Raw genomic sequence first — 17,040 nt, forward strand, 5'->3', positions numbered from 1 at the left:
CACTAAATTTGGCATTTGGGCTTTGTTTGGGACATTTTTTTGATACATAGTTTTTGTCCTCCAAAAATTTTAAATGTTTTTTTTTCAAAAACGGTTAATGTTAGATAGATACAGATGTCAGATGACGTAAAGATGACAGCCACGCGTGAAATTGGCATTTTCGCATATCTAGTATATCGAGAATTTTGTTTAGAAAGATAAGAAATTCGCCGGTGTCAATTTTTTTTTTGATAAAATATAATGAATGATTAAATTTAATTTAGTTTATTTTTAAAGAAGAGGTACTCAATTTGGAGATTTACGTGGCACATGTTCTAGATCATATTTAAATATTCTCTATCATTTATTTAGGGGCATGCTAGCTGCAGCTCACGTTTTGGCCATGGACTCCAAGAACCTTCTCGACGTCGTGGACGCGATACGGATACGTCATCCCGAGCTCAACCACCAGCCGTACAAGAACGAGGACTACATCCAAGACCGATCGGACGACAGTGAACTCTCGTCTTCGCTAGAAAGACCGGAAAAGGTGGACAGAGAACGACATTTTTCACCCACACCTGTGACTTGTAGCTTCGTTCCTGTCCAGATGTACAGCAACCAAATTCAAACAGCTGCGGTTTCGTCGAGTTTAAACGCTAGCCAAGTCGATAGCTAGTCTGATTCGGATAGGTAAAAGTCATAGACCGGAGGGTTTGTATAGGATGATACTGACGCGTTGATTTGGTTTAGCTCATGATTTTCGATAAAATTGATAAGATTCAGTTGATAGAAACTGTTATTTCTCATAGGATGACTTAAAAATTATTTCAAATTCGCTTTGTTTAAGTAGGGATCTTTTTAATATACACTTAGATGCAAAAAAACGCAACGGATTTTTTTTTCGTCAAGTTCAAAGTGTTATATTTTTATTATTTTTATCCCTATTTTTATTATTATTTTAACAAACTGTAGATAAATCTATCAACTTTAATTCATAAACTGTGTTGTTTATAAACTTTAGTATTTGGCTGATTATACAGGGTTTAATGAAGGGTTGTTTTTTACCCTAACTTTAAGACAACTTCTGCAATAATTTCGTGAGTTCCTTTCCTAAAACATTATTTTTCGATCAGAACCATGTCTCCTGAGCTCTTAATTTTTAACAGCGTTTATAACTGTCTGTAGACGTCAGCTCATACTGCCAATGAGGCTGCAAATATATTGTGTTATGTTTCTTCTTCAAGAACCGAAACAATATTTATAATTTCGGCCATGTTCAACAAGATCAATGCCTTTTGCACAATCTTCGACGCGAATAGTCTCTAAAGCCACCTCGATATTATAAAGAATAACATCAAAGAGTTTAACGATAATTGAAAAAATTGCGAAATGTTAAAAATTAACCAAGGCATGTGTTAACATGAGTCAAAAAGCAAAATATTCAGTAGACATGGTTCTGACCGAAAAATTATGTTTTAGAAAAATTTACTCACGAAATTAATGCACAAGGTGTTTTGAAGATAGGGTAAAAAACAACTCTTCGATTAAACCTGTATAATAATCAAATCTAGTTTATAATAAACTGAGTTTACAAATTAAAGTTGATATATTTATATACAGTTTGCTAAAAAAATAAAGGAAATAGAGCTAAAAGTAAAAAAAATTCAATACTCTAAACTTGACGAAAAATTTTTCCGTCGTGTTTTTGAGTGTAAATACATATTTATTTATTTTTGCTAAACCATATTAACGACTGTTTCATATGTTTACGATAAAACTTAGAAGTATTTTAGAAAGATTGATTGCACTATAGGTGTTTTTAATGACCATAAACAATTTTAATATTGAATCAAATATATCAGCTGCTTATTAGGTAAATCAGCTTTTTTAATGTGATGCAGTTACTGAATTCAAGTGCTTCAATCTTTTTAAACATGCTTAATGTACAGAATTGTAATCTTTATTGTGAATTGGAATTTTATAACGTCTCGGAATAGTTTTTTTTTCATTGAGAATAATATTAATTACATAACATACTGCCTTATTTAAGAAAGAATTCATTCTTCATGGAATAGGTGTGCCAAAATGTTGGTAATAAATGTTGAGATTTTATATATTAAGTTATAAAAAGGTTGGGACAGATTTTTTTAGCATACCCAATAACCAAAAAAAAAGAATTTTGGCATTTTTTATGCAAATTACATCAATCTATATATCTATATATACTGTGTAACAGTGATAGGGAAACAATATAGTTGACAATTCTGTACATATAAACGCCGTGGCTTTTTTCAGTCATTAGACAGTCCAGTTTTCCAGTAATCCCCCCAACAAATTAGATATAATATTAATATAAAGTATTAACTGTTTATATACAATAGCATTTTGGTGCATCTAGCACTCCCACCAAACTCTCGACCAGTAAAATTTTGAGTCTACAGTATGTTCCATATTCGCTGTCCTTAACTAAATATCTCCGCTGTTGTTGAAGGTAAAAAGATTGCCGGTTTTTGCGAATATTTACTATCTTTATACATAAAAATTGTCATACTCGGCATTACATTGGCGGAAATGCAATTTTATTTATTTAACAATAGGCTTGGTGCATTCTCCGCCGGTGCTGCCACCATCGGAGAAAGTACGTAATTATAATTTTAGAAAATATATATTCATAAGAAACATTAATTAATTATTAACATTTGAAATTGTCAGAACACAATGCGATGCCCAGTTCGAGTTTTTTTTCACTTAATTTTTACTACCCGAAACAACATTACATCGCACAAACCTCGTACCTGAGTGTTTTATAGTTTCAATAACTGCACTATTAAAAACTAAAATACTTAAATATTACGACAAAGTCACGAGTTTAATATTATTTCAATGCGATCAACATCGGAACTGCGTGAAATACAGAGCGAAAACTTTTCATTTCTGCCGTATCGAGCGCTGCGGTCGGGATTTTTAAAATCAACTGAAATGGACCAAGCCTATAGTGAAATCAAGAACTTTAAAAAATGGGACCATACTGTACTGAAATAATAAACTATAACATTACTTGAAGCTTTCATTTTGGAATTGTAATTTATAACGGATTATTGGATCAACATCCTAGTTTATTATTGATGTCAAAGTTTTACTGAGTATTCTTGGTATTTCCCTATTTCCTCTCATCTTAGTGTACGGTAATTTTTTACTTTTTGATATGTAAAACATTCATAAATGAGATTTTATTGCAAAATTTAATTTAGGGCTAAGTTTGAATTGCTCAATTTTTATTCTATACCATGAATTTTGCAAAGATTCAATATTTTCCATTTTAACGCTTTCTTTAAGGTTAATTGGTAGTTAGTCAGCTGTATTAGCCTTTAATCAAAGATTAACAAAATAACATTTTTTATTAAGTTTTTTTAAATTTATATCGGAAAAGTTTACTATTTTTTGTACAGATAAATTAGAGGAACGAGTATTTCCAAATAATTGTGTTCCCTTAAGTTTTAATTTGTTGTTTTTTCTTTTACTGACGGTGTATAAATGGATTTGATTTTACAAAGACTGCTTAGGATATTAATTCTGTGACATTAATATTATTGTAAGATTTTTTATAGTATTAAATAATTTATTATGATTACATTCAGTGTTTCTCGTCAGAATAATTTTTAATGTAAATAATTTTGGACTTATGTATAAAAATATATTTATATTTTAAAACTAATCTCATTTTTTTTATCTAAACCTACAGCTCCAATAAATTTATTTTAAGCAATTTGATCTGTACCATAAACAATAAAAAGTCTGTACTTACTTTATTATAAATATTGTAATCTTAAATCATATCGGATGTTCAAAATTATACACCATAAAATATTTTTTCTTCCAGTTTTTAAACTGAATACCCTATATCACTTGGCCCCCTAACACCTCTAGGAGCTTCCCCACCAACAATAAGGTTTCTCGTCTCCTCGAGGAAGAATTAATGTCACACAAGCATTGGTGTAAAACAGCTTTATTTAAATCAAATAATAACATTTCTAGAAAAAAAAATATAAAGAGTAAATAAATAATTTATAATACTAATACTTATATTAATAACAAGAATAGCAAATGCTATAAGTGTTTTCTTCTTCCATAACAAACGAACAATTTTTACAGTGGCCTTCTTGGCATCGTGAACAGCAAAACGAACAATCGGCACATAGAGGCTTGTTACAGTAGAAACATTTAATCTCAAACTGGAGTAACTTCTTGCAATCGCCACACATTATTACCTTAGGGCTGTTATCGTCACAATCATTGTTATTTACTACCTTCGCAAAGTGTTTAGCGGCCCCCTTATACAGAAGCTGAAGAGCTTTCTCCGAGGACATTGACTTAATCATTCGCCCGTTCGTGTGGGTAGATACATCTTGCTTTTTAATCGCTTGTTCTGTATCCGTAAAAGGGCATAAACGCTTCGGCATGATTTTTTTAATATTTACAGATATTTAGCTTAGCACATTTTCGCAAAATTCCTGAACTTGTTTATTTTTGTTGTCTTCATCACAATCATATCACAATCTACATGTTGTCTTTGTTTTGTCTAACATTTACCATAGATTACAATTGGACTCTCTCCTTTTGCCTAATTTTTTCTGAACACTGACTGGCCGAATGACCTATATAAACTCAAGCAGTTCAAGCCATTTAAAAGGAAAGAAGCGAAAATCTACATCAAATCTGTGGTTGTCTATGTTTCGAGCCATAAGTATATAAAAGAAGAAGAATATTACTTTTATGCTGTGGTTAGGGTTCTTTTACGCCCTGAAATATGAAAAAGAAGAAGAACGCAGGTGGCGCCATTGTGGAAAAAGTGAGAAATTTTTGAACTAAATTGTTTTCAAGGTTGTCAAAATAGCGATATCTTTCCGTTGTTAGTAGAAAGCTGGTAGAAAGTTATGTCGCTCTTAATATTTCTAATTTTTTGACAGAAAAAATGATTTTTCTGTGCGCTATTTGAGTTTATTCTGTTCCTTAAAGCCTGTTCAATCCCCTGAAATTGTAAGGATTGTAAGTACCCATTATTTTGCCTGCTTTCTAGAGTTTTTTTCACTTTTAAATTTTTCAATTACATCATCTTTGATATCAAATTGATATTTTCTAATTTTCATAATTTTCTTTTTTAAAATCGAGTGTATGGATTTTAAAACATCCTATGATGTTTCTATTGTACATTAAAAATAAAGTTGCTTAGAATATTGCTTCATATTTAGAAGTAGGTATTTGGTATTTTGTGAACTTTTTTTTCTGGTAGAGTTTAAAGATGTTTTTTATTCCTAATGATAATGTTTTATGTGTTTATTTGTACAGACGAGTATTTTCTGCGTATGTTAGAATGAGTCAGTGTTAGTATACCTAGGGGGCCCCTCATTCTCAATAATTATATAATAGATAAAATAAAATACTTTTACACACATGTTTAAATATTACACGGTCGTCATATTTAAGTTAACAATTTTGCATCGTTTTTATATAAAAAAAAGGCGTTAATAATTATAATTTTCTATTTTAGGAACATTATTAATAATACAGACCAGCAGATAAAGATCACCTAAAGGAAGAGAACTGGGCCACCATGCCACCACTTGCATAATTCTGATATTTGCTATCATTCTGGATGAGTTAGCCTTCCATTATCTGGTTAAAAGTAAGGTTAATTTATTATTTTAAAAGAATTTTAATAAATTAATAAATGTTTATCAGCAGAGTAAGCATAGTTTTTAAGATATACAATATTAACAATATAAAAAAAGTAAACATAAGAATTATAATTAATCAAATGTAATAATATTTATTTCTTTTTTTTTACAGATTTTGTACAAGTCGATGTATGTATACACTTCCAGGGCAGTGCATTTATCCTTTTCATGTATATTACCAACAATGCACGAAGACTTAAGTATATCAAAAACTTTATTTCTTTTGGGTAAATATATTTTTACTCGTTTCTAATATTCATCAGTAGATTTTATTATTTTTAAATTTATTTAATTGAAAAAATATCAATTAAGTCTCTAAATTACATTTTTATGGTTTCTTATTGTCATAGAGAAAATCAGACCATCTATTTTTAATTTATGCCAATTTCTTGCTTTTGGCCACTTCTTTTTCTTTTTGGTAGATAACCATCTACTTAGAATTCTACTTCATGTTACTTTTGGTTTACTTTCATTTCACATTTTCTTGATTTTAGCGATAATTTCACCATTTATTTAATAAAATATTCCAATGATTGTATTTTATAAGTCTTATTTGTTTGGTAAAACATACCATATACCTAAGATTTAGGATTTTACTTCAGGTTGGTTATGGTTCACAGGCTTTCATTTTTTTGTAATAGCTTGATTCCCATATTTCCTCCATTATTATTTATTACATCATTCACATTGATTCTATAAAATATTTCATTGACTGTATTTCCATAAGCCATAAGTTCTTTTATTTGTATTATTTTTCTTTAGTGTTGTTCTTCTAATACTACTTTTTGCTGACACAGAATTTAAGTTTGGATGGATTTATTTTCATGTCATTTTTCTCAGATCATATGCCATGAATTGCTATACTTTTATGGATTCTGTTGATTTAGTTTGCCTCTGTGTTTAAATATAATTTAAATACACAATAACACACTGCAAAATCTCAAAATTAGGACTAATCTGATCAATTCCTGCCGCATTTGCCATTTATTCGAAAAAACCTGACGTCCACTCCTGGTTTTTCTAGCATTTTTTCCAATGAATTTTCCTGATTAACATCGACTCCAGAGCATCATAACTAGCCTCCCCTAAGAGGAGGAGACCCGGGTCACCCCCTAACCCTGATGTTCGGCCATCGATGACCTATGTAGCATGCATAGGTACCCAAGGGAGTCACCACCCTCTGGTTTACGAGCTAGGTGTTCTAATGCTAGAGGCTTCGGCCGGATACGACCTGGCACCCAAGCTACGAGACTACTTCGTGCACGTATTCCGTGACCCTCGAAGGCGCAGGGGGCGGGATATCGGACACATTGAAGATGATGAGGGGGGTCCGCCTGTAGGGGGTCCCGGTGGATGTCCGCTCGATGGGTGACGAGGGTGACCCGAGACGAGGCTGCTTAGCTGGGATGGGAACTGACTGGTGAGGCTTAATCGTCGCCCAAGGGTTAAATCTGATGAAGGGGGGCGAAATTATATGCTCTGGAGGATTTTTCTTTATGTGCTTGATGTCATATTTTGACTAGATATTCGTTAGAGGAGGCTAAGCATAATCTTTGGTCAATTTTCCAGTTCTTATTGACCAGCTACCTCTTTATTTCTTTAATATTATTCTATAAACCTTTCCAAGTATCTTACATAATGTATAACTGTATAATTTTGTGTCATCCTTTTGAGTTGGTTTTTTCTTGTCTGAATAGTGCCATTTTCCCAATGCAGATATGAATCTATAAACTCTTCCATTGATTGTATTTTTTAAGTCTTCTTATATGTATGTAATTGTATAATAATTTTTTGTGTCATTTTGCTGAAACTTTTCTTAGTTCATCAATCATTTTCATGCATTTTTTTTATTTTCCACCTACCCAATTTGTGCATTTGCCTCATATCCATTCTGTGAAATCTTCTATTAATTTAGGTATTTCTAAATTATCAAATATAATTTATTGTTTTTCTTATATATTCATACAATTTCTAAATGTCTTTTTTTATTTGTAATATTGTTGATTTTACTGCTGTTCTTCTAGGTCTTCTAAGTCTTTCATCTTATTTATTACTTAAATAGAGTTGTATAGTTTTGAACAATTGTTTCTAACTCCTTACTCCTTTTAAAGTTGAGTTTTTGAATGGGATATTGTACTGCTTTGGAACAAACTAACGAACCCACTTCAAGATATCACCAGGCTGATAAAATTCAACATTAAACATTGAGGAAGAAATTTATAATTGAAGAGGAATTAAATAATTTTAGGTAAATTAGACTAGAATTTGCTTTTTTTTAATCGGATATATATAATAAATACGTAATATTTGTATTCTGAACAACATGTAAATACAAATTATTAATTATTTATTTCAAATAAATTATTTTAGCGCCCAAGTTACTTATGTGTAGGCAACTATAAATACACTAATGTGTATATAGAGTTGCATATATTAATAGTTTAATTTTTTTATTTTAGTTTTGAACACTTTTAAATATTGTAATTAAAATATTTCTCAAAAATACAGATACAGTTAACTGAACTATGATTTTTCTTTATTACTTTACCCCTACTACTTCTTTTTGTTACGAAAATTTCTATATAACTTTTATTTCATATATCCTACAAATTTACTGGCTATTTAAAATTATAATAGTTTTTTAATCAAGCTTGTTAGCGATTAAATAATTAATTCTTTGTTTTTTATTACAGAACCAAGACTTTCCAGAACGTTACTTCCGAACGAAGATCTGTTTACCTCAACATAGACATCAGCATGTCCATCAACGCCTTAGATTTTAATATCTATATTTTTAATGTTACTATTGTTAATAAAATAATATACCTACCATTGATGAATGAGTTTAATAATATATTAATATAATTAAAATGAGTTTTATTTAACGTATTAGAAGTACTGTCTAATCGCGAACAAAACGAAAAAGTCATTTAATTATCAAAAAAGTAACGTATATTCTAGTACTCAACAACTTAAAAAGTTGTACTGGAATAGACAGTACCCTTCAGTACTTTATATAAAATAAGACCTGAATTAACTGCAAAAATTGCACGTAATTATTACCTTTTCGCTCTTTGTACTCCTGAGAAAATTCAGCTTTTGACAAAATTGTTCAAAATCACCGATTTTCTATCAGGAACACATAAGAGTGAGGAGATAGTATTTCCCAGATATTGTGAATTTTATTATACCATATACAAGGATTATACCTAGTAAAAATAGAATATATCACTGATATTATGAGGCATTCATAAAAGACATAATTTACCTCCTCGCTCTTACATGCTCCTAATCGAAAATCCAAGCGTCAGTTTTTAACAAAAGGTAGTCAAAATAAATTCCACTTGGTAAAAATCAGAGGACTTGACCAACGAGCTCGAACGAGTTAGATTTTTTCGAAAAACGGCCATTACGGCCAAACTATAAGAGATATCGAGGAACGGAAGACGGCATTCGATTGGCCTTTCAACCCTCTATAAGGGTGCATAATTAGGGGGCGATCGGAGACAAAAAAAAATTTTGGACAAAAATGAAGGAAGGTTAACCCCTTACCTCATTTTTCGCCAAAATTTTTTTTTGTTTCCGATCGCGCCCTCGTTTTGCGCCCTTATAGAGGGTTGAAATGCCTATCGAATGCCGACTTCCGTTCCTCTCTAGCCCTTATAGTTTCCGAGATATTAAGGGTTGAATTTTGGAAACGAGGTCGAAGTGCTAGAGCCAGCAGAAATATCGTTGATTAATGCTATATTTACGTGTTTACAAAATTTGCTCCCTACTTCTTCATTTTTATGCGTTCCTGATAGAAATCGGCGATTTTTGACTAGGTTTAAAAATTTTCGTGCGGTGTTTGACTAAAATTGAATTTTCTCGGATATGTATCAGGAGCACATAAGAGCGACTAGATAAATATTGGTACTCAATTTACTTCTTACCTCTTCACACTTATATGCTCCTGATAGAAGTCAGTGATTTTCGTGCTTTGACAAAAATTGAATTTTCTCAGATTTGTATCAGGTGTACATAAGAGAGAATTTGGTTATTGGGATCTCATATATACCTCCTTGCTCTTTATATTCTCCTGATAGAAATTTAATATTTTGAAGGGAATTTTATGGAAGTTTTGCTAAAAGTCGAGGAATATTTTGGATTTCTATCAGGAACATACAAGAGCAAAAAGGTCATATACAGGGTAAATAAAAATAAATTTAAAAGGTCTGTGAGTTTTATTTATTTAAATGTAATTGTGTTTAATATAATGGTCACCTAAAAATACTAAATATTTTATAAGAAATTAAATTAAAGTAAATAAAATCCAGCTGGTGTTGAAGCTCTGGTAGTTATGGATATCTTGCAGTATCGTTGGAATGTAGGAAGGAGTCTAGTTAATCAGCTTACTGGGTGATATGTTTCATAGACCCAAACCTGTAATAAAAAAAATTACTGGATTAAAATTAAATAAATGTAAAATGTCACTGGTTTAAGAATCAAGGGAAATCAAACTCTCAGCAGTTCTTATTTGAACACAAATCTGTTTAACTATAAATAATATTGATTATCGTTATGAATAACAATAAATCCATAAAAATAATATTAATATAGAGAACACTTAAATATGATCGAAAAAAAAACGACGTCAGCGATGGCTATGAAATGAAGATAGCTGTTATTTGACATGTAAAATTATATGGGAAATGTCATCGATCGTCATTTCCAAGACAACTGGACATCACATGGTAGTTATGATTATTGTCGTAGCACTCTAGACTAATATTAAATATATGTGAAAAGTTGTTTTTTTATCTGAAAAAATAAACAATTTATTTGAGTGAGCCACTTTTGAAAAACACCTGGTATAGGAACATACTGTATTATATCAATCGAATGCTAAGTTAAAATATATAAAAATACACGCATTTGTAGCGAAATTACTATGTAAATACCATATAATCGAATAAAAACGGCGTCAGCGATGGCCATGAAATGACGATCGATGACATTTCCCCATATAATTTTACATATAAAATGACAGCGATCTTTATTTCATAGCTATCGCTGACGCCGTTATTATACGGTATCAGAATTTACGTTGATATCTCAATTTTACGTTTACATTTTTAAGTCTATGAAGAAATTTAACAAAAAAATTTAAATTTAAACATTTTTTAATAGGCGCATTCACCATTTCGTCAAGAAGAACATCTTGGTCTTATAACGTTTATATAAAATATTTAGTTTAGAACCCTTATTCAGAGAAATCGAGACTCTTATATAACGGCATATAATATACAGAGTGCTCACACAATTCGTGTATTAGGGGAAAAAATTAGCCTTGAAGTGACGGACGATAACACCAAATTTTTTCTTCAGTCAGCATATTTTTCAATTCAAATTCATATTTTGGGCAATAATATCTAAAATAAATTTGCTAAGTATGCTATGTAACCAAAATATTAGATCACTGGCGAATTATAGTATTGTATATGCCATTAAAAAAAACATTTATTTTAATATTTGAGTATTTGTTTTTTTTTGCAGTAATATTCACAGAAAATTTACCTTTAGTTGTTCAAGTATGGCTGTTTGAACTATATCTTCTGCTGTTCGAATAAATACCCTTAGCCAATCATTGTCCTTTGTGTGTTTTGTATTCCATGAACAAAGTCCTACAAATAAATATACTATAATATCTAAATAATAACATAAGAGTATTATTTTATTGTGAAATAAATAGTGGAGATAAAGATAAATAATATTTAATAATTTTTCTTATACATATTACTCTTCAATAAACAATAAAATAGGTAGTTGGTCTGATCTGTAAGTTTGAATATTTAACTTAGATAATTGTAACAAAATAAATATACAATACACTTTTGCTTTAGATATATAATTTATAAAGAAAAAAGATTAAACTATAAGTAATTATAGAAATATTAAATAAAAAATTATACTTTCTGGAAATGCATTTTTTAAACCCCTGACTGTATATACAACCAACAATACAAGTTATATATAAAGCGAATTGATGTTTTTATATCAAAACAATATCAAAATAATTCAAAGGTGCTTTTAAATACAAATTTACATGTAATGGAATACCAAATATATTCTTTTTATCACTACACAGCCACTTTTTTCAACATTTATACAAGGCCACTGTTTATTAAAATTGTCATAAAACTAAGAAACCTTTATCTGTATGATTGAGTTTTATGTACGGTGGTATGATGGCCCATCATTCAATTCACAAACACAAATACTTTGGAGGTGATTTCAGTGAATTTTGTAAAGATATTATGTAACATTTATCTTCTTCCTTGTGTCCATAGAAAATAACTCCAATTTTGTACCTATCCTGTAAAATTAAATATTAACATACAATCTACTAGACTAGAACCAATTTGCAAATAGTTATTTATAAAGTGTAATAAAACTAAGAAACCTTTATCTGTATGATGGTCCATCATTCAATTCACAAACACAAATACTTTGGAGGTGATTTCAGTGAATTTTGTAAAGATATTATGTAACATTTATCTTCTTCCTTGTGTCCATAGAAAATAACTCCAATTTTGTACATATCCTGTAAAATTAAATATTAACATACAATCTACTAGACTAGAACCAATTTGCAAATAGTTATTTATATATTGTAATAAAACTAAGAAACCTTTATCTGTATGATGGCCCATCATTCAATTCACAAACACAAATACTTTGGAGGTGATTTCAGTGAATTTTGTAAAGATATTATGTAACATTTATCTTCTTCCTTGTGTCCATAGAAAATAACTTCAATTTTGTACCTATCCTGTAAAATTAAATATTAACATACAATCTACTAGACTAAAACCAATTTGCAAATAGTTATTTATACTGTGAGGATACTAGAGAGGGAATCAATTTAACTTAATAAATTCACTACAACTATTAAGCTTTTACCTGTGCTTTCACCCAAAAGAAATCGCTTCTACTGTGGTTTTACATTCCTTTACTTACCTTAGAGCCGACAAAGTTTTATTAAAGTACAACAGACTTCCTACGTAACTTCATTCCTCCTCAAAAGTTACTGTTGCCTTCTTCTATGAAAATTACTTTTAATAATAGCCTAAAATCCGTTGTCAGTGCTTGAATGAACTCTGTAAAACAATAAAAGATATAAAATATGCTGTAATAAAGAAATCAACTGCCATGTTCTTAGGTATTGTAGAGGTGCTTTATGTATTATCTAACAATATCCCATGTCTCCTATTTTTTACTTCTACAACAATAAATGTTTATTTTACTCTGTTAATTTACAACATTATTTATATCGCAAAGATATCCACAAAAATTTTTAATGCGTCTGAAAGAGACAGACAGAGCGGTAAAAAAGGATAAACTTATGCAATGAGTGCGAGAGAGAAAAAAAATAGACAAAGACGGAGGATCAGTTCTAAGAAATTCTCATAGATGGCGCCAATTCAGAATTAGTTTAGCTTTTGATATATAGATGGCGCAAGAACAAGCATTAGTTCAGCAATTAATTCACAGATGTCGCTACAATTATTTTTTAGTACCGCTATAACAACATAGGTGGCGCTCGAGATGTAAAATATAGGAATCTATTTACCGGTAAATATTTATGGAGGGCCATCTATGAGCTCAAAATTAAAGCAATAATTTAAGTTGGCTTGAAAAAGCTGCTGTGGCGCCAAAGAAAGGATTTGAAAAGACAGGACCCTTTTTAAGTAGTAAAAGTTTGGTAAAAGTAAGATTTTCTTCTTGTTTCTTCACTGTATAACACGAAATATCAAACTCACCTATTTTAAAAGTGTAAAACACTTCTTGTTATGGATATATCGTAAGTAGCACAAAAATTAGCCTTGAAATGATGGACGATAACACCAAATTTTTTCTTCATTCAGCATATTTTTCAATTCAAATTCATATTTTGGGCAATATCTAAAATTAATTTGCTAAGTATGCTATGTAACCAAAATATTGGATAATTGGCGAATTATAGTATTGTATATGCCATTAAAAAAACATTTATTTTAATATTCAAGTGTTGTTTTTTTTTGCAGTAATATTCACAGAATATTTACCTTTAGTTGTTCAACTATGGCTGCTTGAACTATATCTTCTGCTGTTCGAATTAATATCCTTAGCCAATCATTGTCCTTTGTCTGTTTTGAATTCCATGAACAAATTTATTAGACCTCCTTCAATAATAATTGTGGAGTCCTCTACCAAATAAAGATACAATAATATCCTTGTCTATATATAATATCTAATTAATAACATAAGTATATTATTTTATTATGGTCTAAGGAGATAAGGATAAATAATATTTAATATTTTTTCTTATATTACTTTTCAATAAACAATAAAATAGGTAGTTGGACTTGTCTTTTGAATATTTAACTTAGACAATTCATGTTGTTTTTATGAAATAAAATAGATATAGAATTCACAATTGGCTTTTGATATTTAACTTATAAAGCAAAAGATTAAACTATAAGTAATTAAAGAAATATTAAATAAAAAATTATACTTTCTGGAAATGCATTTTTTAAACCCCTGACTGTATATACAACCAACAATACAAGTTATATATAAAGCAAATTGATGTCTTTTGGATTCAAATGTGTTTTTGAATACAAATTTACATGTAATGGAATACCAAATATATTCTTTTTATCACTACACAGCCACTCTTTTCAACATTTATACAAGTTCACACTTTATTAAAATTGTAATAAAAGTAAGAAACCTTTACCTGTATGATGATCCATCATTCGATTCACAAAAGATTCACAAACACAAATACTTTGGGGGTGACTTCAGTGAATTTTGTGAAGATATTATATAACATTTATCTTCTTCCTTGAGTCCATAGAAAATGACTCCAACTTTGTACCTATCCTGTAAAATTAAATATTAACATACCATCTACTTACTAGACTAGAACCAATTTGCAAATAGTTATTAAAGAAATATGCATTATCTACTATGTACAGTATATTTATTATTATAGCATTCCAGCAAATACATAGGCCGTCAATTATGTGCGAAAATTTTATAATAAATCTGCAATTAGCTAAAAAGATGATACTGTCAGGATAATAGAGAGGGAATCGATTTAACTTAATAAATTCACTACAACTATAATAACAAATTAAGCTTTTACCTGTGCTTTCACCCAAAAGAAATTACTTCTACTGTGGTTTTACATTCCTTTACTTACCTAAAGAACCAATGATTGACTGATCTCGACAAAGTTTTATTAAAGTACAACAGACTTCCTTCGTAACTTCATTCTTCATTCCTCCTTAAAAGTTACTGTTGCCTTCTTCTATGAAAATTACTTCCTTTGTCAGTGCTTGAAGGAACTCTGTAAAACAATAAAAGATAAAATATGCTGTAATAAAGAAAGAATGATTTTTTTACTTGGTTTAAATACGCATTTTCAATCAACTGCGATGTTCTTAGGTATTGTAGAGGTGCTTTATTATTTTAAATTATTAATTTATTTTTAATTATCTAACAATATCCTATGTCTATGATCCTATGTCTTCTATTTTTTACTTCTACAAAAATAAAGGTTTATTTCACACAACATTATTTATTTCGCAAAGATATTTACAAAAATTTTTATTTGACACAAATTTTTAATGGGTGTGAAAGAGACAGACAGAGTGGTAAAAAAGGATAAACTTATGCAACGAGTGCGAGAGAGAAAAAAATAGACAAAGACGGAGAATAAGTTCTAAGAAATTCTCACAGATGGCGTCAATTCAGAATTAGTTTAGCTTTTGATATATAGATGGCGCAAGAACAAGCATTAGTTCAGCAATTAGTTCACAGATGTCGCCACAAATAAATTTTTAGTCCTGCTATCACAACATAGGCGGCGCTCGATATATAAAATATAGGAACCTGTTTACCGATAAATAATTATAGGGTGCCATCTATGAACTCAAAATTAAAGCAACAACTAAAAAGTTTGGTTGAAAAAGCTGCTGTGTGCTGTGGTCAATTAGCCGCGTCAAAAAAAGAATTTGAAAAGGCGGGACGTTTTTTTAAGTAGAAAAAGTAAGATTTTCTTATTATTTCTTCACTGTATAACATGAAATATCAAACTTACCTATAGTAAAAGTTTTTTAACACTTGTTATAGATATTATCGTTAGTAAGTCAAGTTTAAAGAATAAATAAATCAATATAAGTAAAATATAAAACTGAAAACAGTGAAATGTATTACCCTATTTCTTCATATATTTATTTTAATACGTTAAAACAAATGTATCATTTTGTTTCTTAAACTGTGACTATTTAATATCGAATCTAAAATTTTTTTGAGTTTCTCAAAAACGGTGAGGTTAACGACTAGTAAAGTATGAGAGCGGGGGTAATTTGATGGGAGTTAAACTGCCATTGATTGTACTGTAGGGTGGGTCAAAAAAATCGACTATTTTTATCACTTTATACTCAGAAAAAAAGGTTGGTAGACACGACCTTAAAAAATTCTCTCCAAGTATGAGTTCTTAATTTTAATAGGATGGTCCTCCGCCTTTCAATTTTCTGTTTTTTCCTTATTATTAGAAAGAAAAATTCATATCTCGGTATCTCCTATTTGGAAAAAATATCTCGTCACATATATTTGTATGAAATTGTATTCTCTACAAAAAATGTCTCTTACAATGTTTTTGTAAACCTCACCGTTCGAAAGTTATTAAAGGTTGAAGTTTAATTATTTTCAGGCGGATGTCTTTTTTTATGAATTTTTTAACTCGTTAACAAAAAATCATTTTGATACGCGCAACTCAGTTTTGTAGAAAATGCACTGCTCTACAAAAATAGTTTTTGATTAATAATACCTGTGATAATACTAACAATTCCAATTTATTTTACGAGTTTCGGGAAAATTTTTACAAATGTAAGTTTCTAGCGTGAAAGTAACTACTATAGAAGTTCTCTGTTCCAAAAACTTATCTGAAATTTGTTATTCTTATAATATTGTTAGGGATTCCGTGGGCCCACTAATTTAAGATCACTATAAAATGCTGAACGAGTTTATTATACAGGGTGTCCCAGAAATAAGTGCAAGTATTTTAACTGGTAGTATAGTTCAACCCCAGAAACACGCCTATGGGTTTTGTTTTCGCAAAAAATTTTTTGGAAATCTATTTAGTTTTTAGTTAAAACACATAATTTCTTGATACTATGGCAACATAGGGATTAGATTAAATTTAGAAATTATATATTATATAATAAATAAAGAAAATCCAGAAAAGATCCAGTGGTTCTCAAAATTTTAGCAAAAAAACTTTTTTTTGGAA

General features: G+C 29.8%; 1 protein-coding gene and 2 long non-coding RNA genes across 6 annotated transcripts in view; 2 read left to right on the plus strand and 1 right to left on the minus strand.

Moving 5' to 3' along the window:
• LOC115886291 (focal adhesion kinase 1-like) overlaps nt 1–907 on the plus strand; it is a 61,093-nt gene extending 60,186 nt beyond the window's left edge. Inside the window, 1 exon segment of the mRNA XM_030905385.1 lies at nt 352–907. Within this exon segment, the coding sequence (XP_030761245.1) occupies nt 352–658 (307 nt within the window). The 3' untranslated portion in view covers nt 659–907.
• A 3,989-nt stretch (nt 908–4,896) lies between these two features.
• On the plus strand, nt 4,897–8,544 carry LOC115886299. Its single transcript, XR_004050871.1, has 5 exons — nt 4,897–5,028; nt 5,531–5,665; nt 5,830–5,944; nt 7,829–7,965; nt 8,411–8,544. It is a non-coding gene; the product is annotated as an uncharacterized LOC115886299 (long non-coding RNA).
• A 1,382-nt stretch (nt 8,545–9,926) lies between these two features.
• On the minus strand, nt 9,927–15,393 carry LOC115886306. 4 transcript variants are annotated; one of them, XR_004050874.1, is made up of 12 exons: nt 15,346–15,393; nt 15,150–15,289; nt 14,890–15,093; nt 14,479–14,624; nt 13,805–13,945; nt 13,520–13,661; nt 12,717–12,856; nt 12,388–12,528; nt 12,160–12,300; nt 11,907–12,072; nt 11,274–11,380; nt 9,927–10,139 (listed from the first exon to the last, which is right to left on the minus strand). It is a non-coding gene; the product is annotated as an uncharacterized LOC115886306 (long non-coding RNA). The 4 variants fall into 4 exon arrangements; XR_004050873.1 differs by having other exon boundaries at nt 14,947–15,093; nt 15,150–15,382; XR_004050872.1 differs by having other exon boundaries at nt 15,150–15,382.
• Nucleotides 15,394–17,040: the final 1,647 nt, after the last annotated feature.

This window comes from Sitophilus oryzae, unplaced genomic scaffold (assembly GCF_002938485.1).
Source record: "Sitophilus oryzae breed Bouriz unplaced genomic scaffold, Soryzae_2.0 scaffold_1145_pilon_pilon, whole genome shotgun sequence".
In the NCBI taxonomy this organism is placed as follows: domain Eukaryota; kingdom Metazoa; phylum Arthropoda; class Insecta; order Coleoptera; family Curculionidae; genus Sitophilus; species Sitophilus oryzae.